This window comes from Vanacampus margaritifer, chromosome 4 (assembly GCF_051991255.1).
Source record: "Vanacampus margaritifer isolate UIUO_Vmar chromosome 4, RoL_Vmar_1.0, whole genome shotgun sequence".
NCBI classification, from domain to species: Eukaryota; Metazoa; Chordata; class Actinopteri; order Syngnathiformes; family Syngnathidae; genus Vanacampus; species Vanacampus margaritifer.
The window spans coordinates 2,071,258-2,090,507 of NC_135435.1; the positions used below are offsets into that span (position 1 = coordinate 2,071,258).

General features: G+C 39.0%; 1 protein-coding gene across 13 annotated transcripts in view; it reads left to right on the top strand.

Annotated features, from left to right (window-relative positions):
- The window catches only part of tmc3 (transmembrane channel like 3), a 212,202-nt gene that overhangs the window by 181,798 nt on the left and 11,154 nt on the right, over positions 1 to 19,250 (top strand). For all 13 annotated transcript variants that reach the window (XR_013293749.1, XR_013293751.1, XR_013293750.1 and 10 more), the window contains one exon: positions 11,871 to 11,981. Coding sequence is in view for 10 of the 13 variants with exons in the window: in XM_077562800.1 (XP_077418926.1) it covers positions 11,871 to 11,981 (111 nt within the window). In the remaining 3 variants the exon portion in view is untranslated. The remainder of the gene's footprint in view (positions 1 to 11,870; positions 11,982 to 19,250) is intronic.

Genomic DNA, 19,250 nt, shown 5'->3' on the forward strand with positions numbered 1-19,250 from the left:
ACTCTGGTCCTGGAGGGCCGCAGTTCTGCAGGTTTTGGATGTTTCCTCCAGGACCAGAGTTTGACACCTATGCTCTAAAGGATAAGTGCAATATGCGTCATAAGACTAAAGTAATTGTCACATAATTATTCCGCATATAATCTACAAAGCAGTTCACTGGTTATGGGCTAGTCGCACAAGGTTATACCAGATGAACACTTGTTGAGTTCCAGTTTCATAAAATTATAACTCCCGTACTTGGAACAGTGATCTATGGAGTCGCATCTTCCATCTCCTCCAAGGACCAGTTCCTTCTTCTTAATGGACCCCAAAAGAGCGCACTGCTTCTTTGTCCATGTGGTTGTCAGCGCATCATGGATATACGTGGCCTGTTGGTGGAAGCATGCCCACATATTGTGACACTGAATATTATGCTTGGCAAACATCCAGTGAACAGGATTTCTGAGCTGTGGAGGACGTTTAGTACAGGCAGGTTTCTATCACAGGGCTGATTACACCACTGATGCTTGTTCCCACAAACAGTGCAAACATCCTAGATCTTGGTCCAGTGTCACTTTCACATAGCGGTAGCGGACACAAACGGCGAAAAAGGTAATCTGGGAGGACTCGAACATCAAGTACTTCAAGCTGCTTGTGAAGGTCTTCACTTTCATTGCTCCTACAAATATATTTCAATAATGCACAATTATTATTAGGAGACAAATGTGAATCAAATGAGCTTAAAAATGCAAGTTGATTATCTGTACAAAAATATGCTCTTGTCAATTTGGCCAATTTCAGTTTTTAGGTTATAAATGTACATTTGTGTAAATCTCATTTACAATGAAAAGAATTATGATAATCTTACCGGATTTCTTCGAAGCTGATGTGTCACTTCATCATCTGATGAAGTTGGTTCATCTTCATCGCTGTTCTCTCCTGCAATATATTCCACATCTTGGTATGGGATGTGGTGACTGTCCATTTCCACGTCACTCTCCTCTTGACTATCTGTGTCAACCAATGGCGTACAGATTTTTTCCCTGTTGGGTTCTGGTTAGCCCAAGTTGCATTGTTTACCAATGCACCAGTGTTTTGCCCTGTTCTTACATTTCTCGCATGGAGGACAATACTTCAATGTCTGCACCTCTGAACAAATTGAAAAGAAAAACATGATTATAATAAATGTATTTATATGATTACCACTAATGGCAATCATTGGATCAGTGACCACCATTTCAATATGTCTGTATCACGGCCATCCAACACATTTGAATCATGCAAGTGTATAGTGACTCAAGCATATCCACCTAACTTACTTTTATCAACACTATGTAGTGGTCTAACTTTGTCATCTTGATGGCTGTTTTAACTGACCCCCACATTCAGCCATCTCTTGTTCGGAGGCAGCTGCAGATCTGAGCCTCAGCTACGGCTCACTCCCTTTCTCGGTTAGCTACTGCTGCACGCTGGACAGGTGGATTTTGAACCTCCTGCTTGTCTTGTGGAGGCAGGTGAATTGTTGGGACAGCAGTTGCATTGAGCAATAACTTTCCGAATAAATATGAGAAGACACTAAAAATATGCTTTGCTCATAAAACCTATTAAATAAAATACTATGATATCACATATCCAGTGTTTATACGCCGACACAATTGGAGACTGGGGTGTTTTATGAGAATGTCATGGATAAATTGTGTGTGTGTGTGTGTGGGGGGGGGGGGGGGGGGGGTCCAAACATAACACATGGGTAATGTAGGAACTAATTTGGTAAGGGGTATATAGGTAGCTAACGTTCATCCTTAGCTACTTATCTAACCCTGCCTTACTAAATATTTAATTATTTCATGAATCATAAAATGCAGTAAGATTGTTATGATTGGCAGTTTTCCAAGAGGATGTGTCATTTTCATTCATCAACAAAGCAGCGCCGCCAACCTGTTAAAATTTACTCCCAGAACAACTTGTCTCACTGCCATCATTACTCATCGCTGATATGAATAGCATCGATCGGGATTAGCCTCGAGACGTTAGCTTTTAGCTTACATGTCCTGTTATCTTTTGGCCACTCATACAACTTTTCTTTAAATTGAGAACAATACATCGCCACACATGGACGCGTCATCTTACCAAGTAGCAATGCAACAATACTGTACAATGGCTGACTGCCCTCGCATCTCCCCGGTGTGACGTCATTTCCGAAGATTGTCGAAGAAAAGCATTTTCGTTGTCAAGGGCGTTGCTATGGCTTAAAACAAGAACCTGTGGAAGGGTTGCGTTAAAAAAATTAATGAAAATATGCTTAGAATGGTTTAGCCATTGGTATTACTCAAAAACATGGTTGGCCAATCTTACTTCAAATTTGGCCTTTAAGTTGAAATTTGGGTTACATCGCCAATGTAGGAACGAAACTCGAGGACTCCCTGTATATTCAAACTAAAATAATCAAGAAACAACACAAACATGGATTAATTTGTAGTCATGCGTTGTTTACAGTGCAGCTGGTACACGCCCGTTTCCATGTTACCAACGAGAAGCTGCAAGATATTTGCAGACAATACATCAGATATCCCTAGATTTAAGCTAGCCAGTGGACGCCCCTTGATCCTCGCACCTCCATACACATTTAAGACAATTGAGTTAGAGGCAACAGAAATTATGCACTGTGGCTTTAAAGTCTCCCATGTCCAAAATTAAAGGGCACGTGTTCCCTTTTGCCACTCTGCACCATGCAAGTGGATGGTTGCATGTAATTCTAATACACATGTGTCAGAGTCCAGTCCTCGAGGGCCTGAGTCCTGCATGTTTTCAAGGTTTCTCTACTCCAACACACCTGATTCAATGATCACGATCATTATCAGGCTCCTGCAGAGCTTGCTGATGATCTTAAATATGATTCAGCTGTGTTGAACGTGGGAAACCTCTAAAACATGCAAGACTCAGGCCCTCAATGACCGGACTTTGACACCACTGCTCTAATTGATAAAAAACTAGTCTTTTAATTTTACCGTGTCAGTTATGAGATTCAGTCTGGTTTCCTCATCGCTTACAATTTTCCAGTTATGTGGCCATAGTGGTAAATCACTTTATCTTGTGCCTCCTCCCTTTCATCCTTCAGAAACGCACAATTACATGAGTGATGCCCTTGATCACTCTGATTATGTTACATGTCTATCCCTACAATCTGGCTCTCTAATACTGTAGTAACACCCACTTACACTCAAGACACCACATTTCACAGTTACCTCTCACCCCCAGAATCACACGGAGGGGAGGCAGGCCTCAGACCGAATATTTTGACTTTTCGGCACAGGGTGTGACTAGTACGGTGCCGCAGTCTGATGATGCACTGTGACAATAACACCTGCTTTAACTGGACCCAAATGGTCCTTTCTTCTCAATATTTCACATATTAGATGGCAGTACAAGACTGAAGCTTGATGGGCTTCCTGTATTTTAATTCTCAAATATCACCCTCAGCATACCCTAAAAGACCAAAAAATGTCTCTCCGCCTGACAAATTACCATGAAACGTGATCCATCGCAAACATCTTATTATATATCTCACTGCCTCAAAACTTCTCACATTTGTAACCTTCAATTTAAGTCCAAGATGAGCTTTCTATCTGGAGTATTAGAGGAGCTATGACCAAAATACTCCACTGTACCCTAAATTGGAAAAAACTGCAAATCCCAGAATTACCATTCCAAATGGGATTAAGCTATTTTTCTGCATCTAAATAAAATCTTAAAAAATATTTGAAACATGGGTCATGTAGTACTACACTATCTAAAGTGAATTACATAAAAGTGAATAATGTTATGCCCCCAGGTGGACCAGGGTATCAAGGCACAACATTAAACATGATTACACAAAATCCGGGAACCAAATAATAGATTTAACTAGAAAAATTCCCGCGGAAATTTTGAATGAGACTGCTGACTCTTGTAAATGAGCTGAACAGTTAAAAATTCAAACAACTGGAATCGCTCAAGAAATGTGGAAGTTAACCATAATCAACTGAAACTAAAAATATCTCACTGTCCCTTTAAGAAAAATGCACTTTCACGCACACACATTTGACTTTGTAAATGAGCTGAACAGTTTAAAATGTAAACGACTGGAATCGCTCAAGAAATGTGGAAGTTAACCATAATCAACATCAACTAAAAGTATCTCACTGTCCCTGAAAATGTATTTAAAAAAATGTAAATGAGCTGAAGAGTTTAAAATTCAAACGACAAAAATCGGTCAAGAAATGTGGAAGTTAACCATAATCAACAGAAACTAAAAATATCTCACTGTCACTTTAAGAGCGCACACACATTTTTGACTTGGAGCTGTCACGCGCCCCACATTCCATTGAGATTGTATGAGAGACGCACCCCTTGAACAAAAGCCTCTCACGACTTAACGGTTCGAGATACAGATTCAAGAAATGGCTCGTTAGAACGGCAAGGGTTTGGGGAACACGAGCATGTTCTCATTTTTTTAATCGGATGAAAAATGACCAAATGAGAGCAGGTTGAAAACTTATGATTTATCAGAAATGCAGGGGTAAAGGCGCCTGAATTTAACATGGAAGAGATAGGCGAGTTCGTCCGACTTGTCCTCGCATAAAGTGAAAATAAAGGTACTAAATGACACCTTAGCCAAATAAAAGTTAGTTTGTCTGAAAGAAGACACTCGTGACTACAAAATGTGAGAATTTGACGTCTAGTGAGCAAAGATTGTGGCCATGGTGACGAGTTGAAGTAAAACTTTTGCAAATAGAAGTAGACTTTTCTTTTTTCCCGCCACTCTAAAGTTAATTGGTCAACAGAGTGCGGTAGAAGCCTAATTCACTCACTGTCTTTGAACCCGCACAGAGGGGAGAGCTTTCATTCCTTAAAAAAGATTTCGACACTGAGCTAAAGATGGGAAAAATTCCTACAAAATGAGCTAAAATTCGTATCGGTCGGATAACGTATGCGCGCGCAGCGTGTCTTGGAAAAAGGTGCTTTAGGTGTGTGATTTTGTCTTTCCATTTCCCATTCATTCCTATGGCACTTTTTGGGGTAGTTTTTGGGGTATTGCGTCGCCATGGTAAGTCGGAATTCCTAGAAAAATAATGCCGCACCGAGTCCGATCGAGCCGCATCGTTTGATAACTCATTTGTCCCGGTGCGATCTACGGTACGGGCCGCATTTTAGCGGAAATATCGTGGAAGAATATATAAGAACTAGAAAAATTCCCGCGGAAATTTTGAATGGGACTGCTGACTCTTTGGTAATGAGCTGAACAGTTTAAAATTTAAACCACTGGAATCGCTCAAGAAATGTGGAAGTTAACCATAATCAACATCAACTAAAAGTATCTCACTGTCCCTGAAAATGTATTTCAAAAAATGTAAATGAGCTGAACAGTTTAAAATTTAAATGACTGGAATCGGTCAAGAAATTTGGAAGTTAACCATAATCTAAAAATATGTCACTGTCACTTTAAGACCGCACACCCATTTTTGACTTGGAGCCATCACGCGCCCCACATTCCATTGAGATTGCATGAGAGAAGCACCCCTTGAACAAAAGCCTCTCACGACTTAACGGTTGAAGATACAGATTCAAGAAATGGCTCGTTAGAACGGCAAGGGTTTGGGGAACACGAGCATGTTCTCATTTTCTTAATCGGATAAAAAATGACCAAATGAGAGCAGGTTAAAAACTTATGATTTATCAGAAATGGAGAGAGGAAGGCGCCTGAAATTAACATGTAAAAGACAGGCGAATTAGTCCGACTTCTCTTGCTTAAGGTGAAAATAAAGGTACTAAATGACACCTTAGCCAAATAAAAGTTAGTTTGTCTGAAAGAAGACACTCGTGACTACAAAATGTGAGAATTTGATGTCTAGTGAGCAAAGATTGTGGCCATGGTGACGAGTTGAAGTGACGTCACGCACCCACATTGCATTGAGATTGAATGAGAGACGCACACCTCAAAGAAGAGCCTCCAAGGGTTAGGGTTAGTTAATGAACATCAACTAAAAGTATCTCACTGTCCCAGAAAATGTATTTCAAAAAATGTAAATGAGCTGAACAGTTTAAAATTTAAATGACTGGAATCGGTCAAGAAATGTGGAAGTTAACCATAATCTAACAATATGTCACTGTCACTTTAAGAGCGCACACCCATTTTTGACTTGGAGCCGTCACGCGCCCCACATTCCATTGAGATTGCATGAGAGAAGCACCCCTTGAACAAAAGCCTCTCACGACTTAACGGTTGAAGATACAGATTCAAGAAATGGCTCGTTAGAACGGCAAGGGTTTGGGGAACACGAGCATGTTCTCATTTTTTTAATCGGATGAAAAATGACCAAATGAGAGCAGGTTGAAAACTTATGATTTATCCGAAATGAAGAGGAAAAAGTCGCCCAAATTAACATGGGAGAGATAGGCGAGAGAGTCCAACTTCTACGCGCTTAAAGGGAAAATAAAGGTACTAAATGACACCTTAGCCAAATAAAAGTTAGTTTGTCTGAAAGAAGACACTCGTGACTACAAAATGTGAGAATTTGACGTCTAGTGAGAAAAGATTGTGGCCATGGTGACGAGTTGAAGTGAAATTTTTTCAATTTGTTTGAGTATTTTGTTCCCGGCACTCTAAGGCTAATTAGCCAACAGAGTGTGTGAGAAAGCTAATTCACTAACTGTCTTTGAACCCGCACAGGGGGGAGAGCTTTCATTCCTTAAAAAAGATTTCGACACTGAGCTAAAGATGGGAAAAATTCCTACAAAATGAGCTAAAATTCGTATCGGTCGGATAACGTATGCGCGCGCAGCGTGTCTTGGAAAAAGGTGCTTGATGTGTGATTCTCTTCCCTTTTCCCATTCATTCCCAATGGGGAGTTAATTTGGGAGTTTTTTGGGAATAGCGTCGCCATGGTAACTGGGAATTCTTAGAAAAATAGTAGCGCAGCGAGTCAGATCGAGCCGCATCGTTTGATACCTCATTTGTGCCGGTGCGATGTACGGTACGGGCCGCATTTTAGCGGAAAAATTGCTGGAATAATAAAAAATAAAAACTAGAAAAATTCCCACGCAAATTTTGAATGGGACTGCTGACTCTTCGGTAATGAGCTGAACAGTTTAAAATTTAAACCACTGGAATCGCTCAAGAAATGTGCAATTGCTGACTCTTGCAAGGTGGAAACACGCATGTATGTAGTACTTGTAGACATAGTAGTAGTAGTATAGTAGTAAGTAGTAAGCAAGTACAAACAGAAGTAGTAGTATTAGTAGTACTTGTAGTAATTTTAGTAGTAGTCAATTGGCTAAGATGGCCGCCGACCCGGGTGGGCGAGGGGGAGAGTGTCCTTGCCGTACCTAATAAATTGGCCAAGATGGCCGCCGACCCGGGTGGGCAAGGGGGAGAGAGTCCTTGCCGTACCTAATTAATTGGCCAAGATAGCCGCCGCCCTGGGTGGGCAGAGTGGGGATTAATTAGGTACACACCTAATTAATTGGCTAAAAAGGCCGCCGCCCTGGGCGAGCGGAGTGGCGGGAATCCTGGGCGTACCTAATAAATTGGCCAAGATGGCCGCCGCCCTGAGCGAGCGTAGTGGCAAGAATCCTGGGTGTACCTAATTAATTGGCCAAGATGGCCGCCACCCTGGGCGAGCGGAGTGGCGAGAATCCTGGGTGTACCTAATTAATTGGCCAAGATGGCCGCCGCCCTGGGTGGGCGGAGGGGAGCGAATCCTTGGTGTACCTAATTAATTGGCCAAGATGGCCGCCCCCCTGGGTGGGCAGAGTGGCGATAATCCAGGGTGTACCTAATCAATTGCCAATCCATTACATTTAATAGAAAAAATTAAAATTTAAAATAATAATAATAATGTGTTATTTTTGAAAATGTATTTTAAAAAATGGAAATGAGCTGAACAGTTTAAAATTCAAACGATTGAAATCGGTCAAGAAATGTGGAAGTTAGGCATAATCACCATAAAGTAAAAGTATCTTACTGTCCCTTTAAGAAACATGCACATTGACGCACACACATTGGACTAACACGTTGGAGAGACGTCACGCACCAAGCCTCTCACGACTTAACGGTTCAAGATGCTTAAGGTGAAAATAAAGGTACTAAATGACACCTTAGCCAAATAAAAGTTAGTTTGTCTGAAAGAAGACACTCGTGACTACAAAATGTGAGAATTTGATGTCTAGTGAGCAAAGATTGTGGCCATGGTAACGAGTTGAAGTGACGTCTCGCACCCACATTGCATTGAGATTGCATGACAGAAGCACCCCTTGAACAAAAGCCTCTCAGGACTTAACGGTTGAAGATACAGATTCAAGAAATGGCTCGTTAGAACGGCAAGGGTTTGGGGAACACGAGCATGTTCTCATTTTTTTAATCGGATCAAAAATGACCAAATGAGAGCAGGTTGAAAACTTATGATTTATCAGAAATGGAGAGAGGAAGGCGCCTGAAATTAACATGGCAGAGATAGGCGAGTTGGTCCGACTTGTCCGAGCTTAAAGGGAAAATAAAGGTACTAAATGACACCTTAGCCAAATGAAAGTTAGTTTGTCTGAAAGAAGACACTCGTGACTACAAAATGTGAGAATTTGACGTCTAGTGAGAAAAGATTGTGGCCATGGTGACGAGTTGAAGTGAAATTTTTTCAAATACATTATTTGGTTCCCGGCACTGGATGGCTAATTAGCCAACAGAGTGTGTGAGAAAGCTAATTCAGTCACTGTCTTTGAACCCACACAGGGGGGGGGGGGAGCTTTCATTCCTTAAAAAAGATTTCGACACTGAGCTAAAGATGGGAAAAATTCCTACAAAATGAGCTAAAATTCATATCGGTCGGATAACGTATGCGCGCACAGCGTGTCTTGGAAAAAGGTGCTTGATGTGTGATTTTCTCTTCCCTTTTCCCATTCATTCCCAATGGGGAGTTAATTTGGGAGTTTTTTGGGAATAGCGTCGCCATAGTAACTGGGAATTCTTAGAAAAATAATAGCGCAGCGAGTCAGATCGAGCCGCATCGTTTGATACCTCATTTGTGCCGGTGCGATGTACGGTACGGGCCGCATTTTAGCGGAAAAATCGCTGGAATAATAAAAAAAATAAAATAAAATAAACCACTGTCCTAGGTAGAATAGGCACATAATAATAAGCCCATTTTTCTAGGAATAGTAATATGTGCTGCTTGCTTGCTACGCAAAGCAGTCCCATAATAACAATATGTGCCTGCTTGCTCCGCAAGCAGTCCCATAATTTACGCAACAATAAACCCCTTTTTCTAGGATAGTAATATGTGCTGCTTGCTACGCTCAGCAGTCCCATAATAAACCCATTTCCTAGGTAGAATAACAATATGTGCCTGCTTGCTTTGCAAGCAGCAGCTTTGCTGCTGCTGCTACGCAAGCAGTCCCATAATAACAATATGTGCCTGCTTGCTCCGCAAGCAGTCCCATAATAACGGCAATAAACCACTGTCCGAGGTAGAATAACAATATGTGCCTGCTTGCTTTGCAAGCAGCAGCTTCGCTGCTGCTGCTACGCAAGCAGTCCCATAATAACAATATGTGCCTGCTTGCTCCGCAAGCAGTCCCATAATAACGGCAATAAACCACTGTCCGAGGTAGAATAACAATATGTGCCTGCTTGCTTCGCAAGCAGCCGCTTCGCGGCTACGCTCAGCAGTCCCATAATAAACCCATTTTCCTAGAATAGTAATATGTGCTGCTTGCTACGCTCAGCAGTCCCATTATAAAGAACAAAATTCTGACAAGGAATAAAAATGACTTGTCAACATTTCTTAACAATAGATTAACATTCTGTGTAGCCAAATTGAGAAATAGTTGAGTGCATCTCAACCATACATTTGAACTATGATAAAATATAACTGTAATATATATATATATAATATAACTAATATAACTCATCTTCCTTTTCCTGATCATCATCCATCTTTCAATGGAATTCATCAGCTGTTAAATCATCCTCATCTGTTTCCTTGTCTGCCAAGACATCGACAAGGGCTTTGGGGATGATGTCACCCTCATACCATCGTGGTTCTAACTTTCTAGTCTCTGTGTTTATGTAAAATCCATGATCGAGAGGGGATGGGATATCTGGGTAGTACTCATGAGCCCTCTTCTAGACACATACCTTCATATGTGCTACAAGGTGCTGAAAGGGTCTCTCTCTGTTGACCTCTCCACCTTCCCACCTTGTAAGAGGGTCCTCTTCCAGCACATAACAAGAGTCCATTTCCAAGTAGAGTGGCTTGAAAAGTATTACATTTTTCAACATTTTGGCATGGTATGACCACAAACATAAACATAAATATATTTCATTGAAATCTTATGTGAAAGTTAAACACAAAGTAGTACACTATCTTGAAGTTAAACAAAGTGTCTATCTTATTTCAAACTTGTTTTATAACTAAAAAACGGAAAAATATGGCGCGCAATACTTCTATTGGACATCATTAAACTATATGTGTACCTATATTAGACTATATATGTACCATTTTTACGGTTTCACCTGCGCTTGGTGGCGCACTGACTCTTTTCTTTGATCCGATTAGCAAATTTTGCCGACAAGATACTCATTGCTTAGAAGGACAGTTAAAGAATTTTAAACAAGCTAGAGTTGTCATTTTTCTGAGCCAATGAATCAATGTGCTTTGTACAAATTTTATCTTAGCAGAATGCTTCCAAGGCCAGCCGGTTTTAGGAAGATTATACTAGACATTTAATACAATGTGGTAAGCATAAGATCACGGGATACCTTGCATAGATGGCAAAATTAAAACACATCAGAACCTGTTGGGGTCTGCAATAGACCTGAGACTGGGCCGAAGACTCACCTTGCAGCAAGACAATGACCCATAGCATACAGCTAAAGCAACAAAAGATAATTGATTAGATTTACTAGACAATACGCTTTAGGAGTTTCAACGGTTTCAATAGATGCAAGTGGTTATTTTGCCGTCCAGTGTGCCGGAGAGGACGTTCCCATGAAAGCTGTGACATCACATGCAAAAGGTCTATAGCCCATAAAGGCACACACAAAAATGGGCAATACAGTATAAAATAGCCATCCATCTATAATCTGATAGGCGATATTGAGACATTTTATATCGATTCTGAATCATAGTAAATGAAAATCTTGGTTCTTATGTGGACTGATTTTAATTTCTTTTTTGGCACACCTTAAATGTTTTTTTCTTTATAAAAAACACTTAACAAGAAGTAGTAGAATTTTAATTCACTTTTTAAAAAGCAGCCACCTTATTTAGTAGTTAAACTGGACAACTGTATTTGGAAAGATTGAAAACACTATTAAATATAAAACTATTATATAATACTATGTAACATAATAATTAATTACCATATTTCCCAGAAGTAGTCTACAGAGTAATGCAAATATTTAATCTGCTTCTGAAGAACACAGTCCTATATGTATGTACTGTATACATTAGACAGCCTTAAATATAGCTATAGCTCTTATTGTATATGTATACAGTATGCATGTAAAAAGGTGACCTATCTTTAAAACAAAAATAATTAATGAGCAGCCAGTACATTTTTACACAGTACACAGGATACTAACCCTTGCAGAAAGCCTAAAAAAAGAGGAAAATAAATAAATAAACCTCCTTTGTATAATACAGAAAACGGATCATATAGTATAGTTTATTTAAGTATAATATAGTATAGTTTAATCTTTAATTCTATTCTGGTATTTGCTTTACTTTATTTATTTTATTTCATTTTGAGTCAAATTGATTTTTGTATTATTATTATTATGATTAAAGCTTGCCTTTACATCAATTTGATGCCCAATATCTCATGATGATCAATCTCATTCTCTCTGTTTATTGCAGATCAAATAATTTCTACTTGGCTATGCTGCTTTTCATGCTCTTTTTGTGTATGCTGCCTACCATATTTGCCATTGTAAGATACCGACCATCACAGCACTGTGGACCATTTAGGTAAGAAGAACCCTCTTCATTGTCATTAATTTAATTCTACAAATTTAGCCACTGCATTTAACCTATAGTAACCATGGGCACCAGAACCAACTGGGATATCCACTTTGACAGGCATTATCCTAAAACCACTTGGCCACAGTTTGCCAAACAGTAGTCTGACTTTGGAAATACTCTACATAGATACCGTACGCAACATTTGTTTCTCACAATTTCTGAAGTACTTACTATCGGTTTCTTTTCACCAGTGTTCAGTCACTTAAATTTATTTAAAAACCTGGGGCCTCATTTATCAAGCATGCGTAAGCAGTATGCACAGAATTGTGCGTAAAGCATGCATCATTCCCATGCAAAGTATGAGATTTATCCATTTGGACTTCTTTGTGAGGATGAGCATACATTTACACACAGCTCTGACTATGCGTACACATAAAGCCGTGGATTGACAATTAAACTGTTGATGGAATGGCTAAACAGACAATTGCACCCACATTTTAATGAATGTGCGATCAAACAACAAATTCAGCAATGTTAACAGGAAATGGCTTCATTCAATCAATGCACCGATAATTCTGCTATCTACGTGGGCTGGAGGTATTAATGTAAGGGATAGTTTGGGTTTTTGGACATGAATCTGTATGGCATCATCACCTAAAGTGGTATTCAATCAACACTGGCTTACTTTACGTGTTTAGCACTCGTGAAATAAGAGAAATACAATTGTTGGCGCTATTATTTACACTAGGCGAGCATGTGGCTATGACCTTCTGGTATTATTATCGTTGTTCTGGTGCTTGTGGAGGCGCAATAAGGTTCTTGGTGGAACAGAATTATCAACAAATCACTCCTCATGGCGGCTGTTTTTCGGCAAATCTCTACTGTTAATTTGATTAATGTCACTTTTGTCAAAGTTGTCAAACCAGTTCCAGGCGAGGACGTGGACTCTTTGCTAAGCCTAAAATATGCTAAGCCTTAAGGTACAGAAAGAAGAAGGGCGCTTCCCACAGCACCTCCAAAATAAAAGTCACTACACATTTCAGCTGTCAAGAAACTTTAATTGTGATGAGGTACGACAACAACAATGCCTCTAAGTATGCGCAAATTACATTTGAGAAGCCAGTCACCGCACAACGTCTCGTAAGCTTACATCAAGCCTTGAAACTAATAAATAAATTGTAACGCAACGCATTTCTCATACAATAACAATAATGGCGTTTCAAATATTTGCAGAATAATTAATTAGATTAGTCAGTTTATGAAAAAACAAACAAAAAAAAGTTACATAACACCGCTAGTTTAAACGCCTTTATTCCCAACACTGTTCATAACCGCTTGTAAATGTCTACAAGCATTAATGGCAAATCGGAGACATTCACAGCAAAATAACATTCGCGGGAGTTTTGCCGGTTGCATTGCCTCAACAATCTCAAACTAACACTACAACATAGTCTCTGTAGTAACGTTATGCTACTTTTTCTTACTGTAAAACGTTTAGCCATTTTTCCACATATTGAAATAGTTCTCAAATGTGTAAAAGACATGTCTGTATTTTTCTTTTCTTCTGCTCCCATGGCCAGTCGTTTCCATTCACATTAGCACATGGCTATCATGACCGAAATCACTGCCCCTTTGAGAGAGAAGGGTATGGCCTAGGCGCAGCCTGGTGCAGTATTTACATAGAAGTGGCACACCCCTAAAACAGGCTGTTTTGAACAGAGCGTTTTTTGGCTGATTCAGGGACAACAAAAATATTAGATCCAAAGTCAATTTTGACGAATGCATGTCACAGACATGTCTTTTACACATTTGAGAACTATTTTAGTATGTTGAAAAGTTTAATAATATGAGACCTTTAAGATGGTGATTAAAAAAAAATACGCCAAAAACATCACACAATATTCCAAAAATTTAAAACATTAGAAAACTTTAGCTTGGACACGTGTTGTACGTACCTTCAAGTTTTTATTTCACGTTTTACCACTGCCCACTGTGGTTACCACCGGCAGCACGGACAACATAAAGCCAATATGAGAATTCCTCCCAAACTCAACTCAGGATGTAATGGTTCACCACATTGATTCTGCCGCTGTTATTCGATGATTCATTTTTCAACAAGTTGAAGCACCGCCACCACTGACATCTTGGGGTTCAAGTTTATCTGAATAAAAACGTGCCTCAGTGCTGAATTAATAGGAGAGGTGTTCGCTCTCTACTCTTGGCCTGCCAAATCCCCGGTCCTCACTGTGTGAGTCTTCTTGTTGAGGTGGAGGGGGGGTTTATGTTAAAGACAAAGTTGATGTTCCAATAACTTCCAGCAAATATCGATGACATGAAAGATCAAATAACAGCTGCAATTAACACGGTGGACTGCAACATCCTGAATTTTCATATCGGCTTGATGTGAAGCTGCATTGAACACTTATAAAGCATGAAATAATAACTTGAAGCTATGTACAACATGTGTCCAAGCTATAGTTTCCTTTTTCTTTTTTGAAATACCGCATAATGATTTTGGTGTATTCTTTTTTAATCACCCTGTACTTTTAACCAATTTTTGCTATGCAGATAGGCTCAAGTTGGGCCTCATATGGGCCCTAGCTACAACCCACACGGGCAACCCAGCTTTCCCCCATTTGGGGCCCACTGGGCTAATTATGGTGTTCCCGATTGTACCCTCCTTTCACACACATTCCACACGGTTATTTTGTTGCAAGCTTTAATAACAAGGAGACAATGATACAATCAATTACCCTTTTATTATTGTTGAATGTCAAAGAACAACAAATTATCAGTGTTCCCTTACTGTCAAACAAGTATTCATTTTCAACCTCAAATTAAGCTGGAGCTGAAGTACTTGTTGAGGTGGAAACATTTTGCTAGGCGGCAAACTTTCTTTAATTGGCTCAAAGGGGGAAGGGTTTTACCATATCTTTTCGGAATGCTGCGCAGCATTTTCTTCTAGGTTTTAATATTAATCTCTTGTGCTATCAGACTTGTATGAAATGGCCCATTAATGGTCCAAATAATACATATTAAGTTGAAATATAGATTTCCTTGTGCATTTATTTTTTAAATGAAAATCTTACTTAATTGTAAAGAAATATACGCCAGGGAGCAAGCTCCATTGCTCTATTACAGTAAGCTCCATGCTGTTATTGTGCAAAATTTTGAATATTTTGGAGTGAAGCCCAGTCAGAGCCCGCTTATTGTGCCCATCTTACTGCGGCCCAACAACGAAGCCCATGCCCAGTCAAAGCCCAACTAGACCAAGTGGTGCCCATATGGGCCCCCAACTGTATGTGTTGGCTGGAAAGGAATTTGCATTGCATCACATTGGGGAAATATCAGAAATATCTGTATGTTCGAAATCTTCAATATTAAAAATATAATTCAATGTAGGCTTAGCTCTAACATTGTCGAGTTGTGTTTCCTAATTATTTTTCAATATCCACATTGCAGTTGTAAGAATGCAGTTTCAAAAGAAGACAGGGACAAATTACTTGAGAAAAAGGGACCTTTTGTGCACAGTTGTAGGATATATGTCTGTAAATTAATTTAACTCATTCACTCACAGCCATTTTCACAGAAGCAATTCCCTTCACTCCTGCCTTTTTTACTGGATTTTGACTGATGTTGCAAGGCCCACAGAATATTGTGTTCTATTGCTATAAAAACATGGAACCTACCAAAAATTAAGATTAGAATCTCTTCTTTTATCAGGAAAAAATATATATTTCTATCTGTTTCCATTTTGCAGCAATTAGAATTAGCATATAGCTAAGTTTCATCATCATTCACAAATCGGTTTAGAACTGTGGGTAAATGAGCTTTTTCAACATGGCCTTGGTTGATCTCCTTTGCTCTGCTGCCACCTGCTGGCCGTTTATGTAATAACTACCATTGCTTCAACCGTTCTGTCCAGTTGAGAGGATGCATCAAAGCCTTCTGTATGCTCTAGCATAAAAAAAAAACATCTTTGGGACACTTAGAACATTTAAAATAGGACGTATTCATATGTTTTGGGGAGAAAATGAGTCAATTGGCAAGTTTGCACTAAAAATACTCTAGAATACTGGAAATAACATCCCCTAAAAACAAAACCTTAAAGGAGAAGTCATCACCAAAATGTTCTCTACAATAACGTGTTCTCAACATGGTATTCTGATTAATATTGTGTTTGTGGAATATGAATCAAGCGGCAAAATCCACCTGCTTTATCCATTTCAGGGGGCGGCCAGTTTGCTACTTGCTGTCTATCACAGTACTGCACATCGACATGTCAACATGTACAAAAACACCCCCCACACACATACACACACACACACGCTCACCGCAATAACCTACTAATACCCCACCAACCAATGTCACACTCAAGGTTAGGTCAAAAGTTGACAGCCCTGAAATAAATAGTACTGTTTGGAATACATAATACATTTCTTACCAATAAATGAAGCGTTAGAGTGGTCGTCTCGCAACCGGAAGGTTGTGGATTCGATCTTCACCCCTGTTGACCATGTCAAAGTGTCCTTGAGCAAGGCACGTAACCCTAATTTCTTCCCAGTGGATCAGGCAGGAGCCCATAGCCCACAGATGACAATGATGTAAGACGAGCAAGTTATTTGGATCCCTGTGTTGTAGGCTGGGGATACATGACGTCACTACTGTATGCGCACAGCCAGCTCGCCTCAGCTTCCTGTTGGACTCACGCATTCAAAGAGCTGTATAAATAGGCCGTCCGTTTATTCCTCTAGGTCTTGTGGATCACAGATTTGTGCATTTGTTGAAATCATTTCCTATTCACGTAGATGAATTTGCGGTGTGATGGTGCTTTCATTCAAAAGGGGCTGCAATTAATTTAGGACTCTCCAACTATGTTGAAGAAACCCACATTTCATTTTGGCTTGTTGGTGATGTATTTATAACTGTTCTATCTGTAGTTTCACTGTTCTACCACAAGATTTTGTGTGTACGCATCGTCAGAGCTGTGCATGAATTTACGCACGTCTCCACACACAAGTCCAGATTGATAAATCCCACTCTTCGAATGGGAACATTTAACTCAACTCAACTTTATTTATAAAGCACTTTAAAACAAGCATTGCTGTGTACAAAGTGCTGGACATAGAACAGAAATCCGTCATGCGGTAAAGATAAGTAAAATACGAACAAAACAAACATTGTAAGTATACAAGTAAATACAATTTACATTAATAAATAAATAAAAAAATTATAAACATCAAATTTGTAATGCAAAATACAGAGACACCACAAAGCACTGAAACAATGCTAAGTCTCATGTTGAGCCAAAAGCCAAAGAACACAGAAACTTCTGTGCATACAGACGCTTGAAGGGCTGAACGATTTATTATCAGACAACGCAATTTCAACATCGTCAAACCTGTTTTTTAAAAAAAATTATTGCTCTTATCCCCCATGCTCACCATTCAGCAGCATGCCACAATGCACAACAGATCAGATCAGTTAGTCAATGCGAAGGAAAAACGTGAAGACATTTAAGTAGCAGCAGACAACGAAGCACTGTAGTGTCGTGGTTTTTGTTGTTGCTGTTTTTTTTGATCTCACATGAGGAGACAACAGCAGACAACTATCCTTTTTTTTTTTTATTTTTTTTTTAGAGCTCAGTATTGGTCATTCGATTTGACATCATCATTGCTCTCCTTTTTTAAAAAAATAAATTAAAAAAAAAAGTTTTTTTTCTCATTTTTCTTTTTTTTTTTAAATATATATACATATATACATATACACACATATATATACACTTTTTTTTTGTATGTGGGTGAGTATGTGCATGTGTGTGTGTGCGTGCGAGCGTGTGTGTATTCATCAGTTCACCTAAAGCTCATTAAAAAAAATCCCATACTAATAATATAATATAATAATAAATTGCCAAATGCAGAAACATCAATGTAAGTTATCACGATGTAGTGGCTCTCGCTAACAAACAGAATTAAGTAACCAGAATTAGGTTAAAAAATTCTATATACGTAGACCATGTTTCTATAAATTTTGATATTTGGTTTTTATTTGAGGCAGATATTTTTTCCATTAAAATGTGATTTATGAGGAGGTTAGACCATTGGTCGATATTCAGAGTTTGTTTATTTCTCCAGTTAACAAGAATTGTTTTTTTAGCGATAGTAAAGGCTACAAGTGTAGATTGAAATTGTTTATGTGGTAAGTCAGTTGTTGTTAGGTCACCTAGCAAACACAAGTTTGGAGATAAAGGTATCCTACAGTCCAAAATAGCGGAAAGCTTTTCTAAGACTTTAGTCCAGAAATACATAACCGGAATACATAACCATAAAGCATGAACATAAGTGTCTGTAGTGTTTTGTAAACATTGAAGACAAATGTCGGAGTCTGAGTCCCATTTTCTTCATCATATATTGAGTAATGTATGTCCTGTGAATAATTTTATATTGGATAAGTTGTAAATTTGTGTGTTTTGTCATTTTAAATGCCTTTTCACAAACTTGAATCCAAAAGTCAGATTCCGGTGCTATAGACAAGTCTGTCTCCCATTTCGAGATGGGTAAAGACATTTTATCAGTATATGAAAGTAGCTTATATATTTTTGAAAGTTTTTTTGTTGTTGTCGGAGAAAGCTTGTTAATATCTTTAGCTAAAACAGGTGGTTGGAGCGTACCCCGAAGTGTTGGAATTTTTTTCTTTATCATATTTTTAACTTGTAGATAATGTAAAAAATTTCCGTTTTTTATATTTTTTGGAGCAAGGATGTATATGATATAAACATATTATCTGAGAAGAGATGGTGGAGATGTGTAATTCCTTTCTGCTCCCACACACCTAAATAAAACGGTTGGTTGTTAAGTTGAAAGTCGGGGTTATGCCATAGGGGAGAAAGCCCACAGGGCTCCACTTGGGCTTTTGTCAATTCTAGTGCCTTCCACCAGGCAGTCACGGTGTCGGAAATCATTGGGTTTTTAAAACAATTATGTCGCTTAATCGATGTTGTAATAAAGAGTAAATCTCGAAGTCTGAGGTTATTACAATCCTTCTGTTCTAGTTCCAGCCAACAGTTAGTGTCTCTGTTGGGTTGTGCCCATAGAACGATATATTGTAGCTGGTTAGCTATAGAGTAGTACATAAAATTTGGTGCCTCTAGACCACCTTTGGATTTACTTTTCTGAAGAGTAGATAGACTAATCTTTGCTTTTTTTTTATTCCAGTAAAATTTTGTAACGGCTGAGTCCAACAACTGGAACCATTTAGCCGTAGGTTTAAATGGAA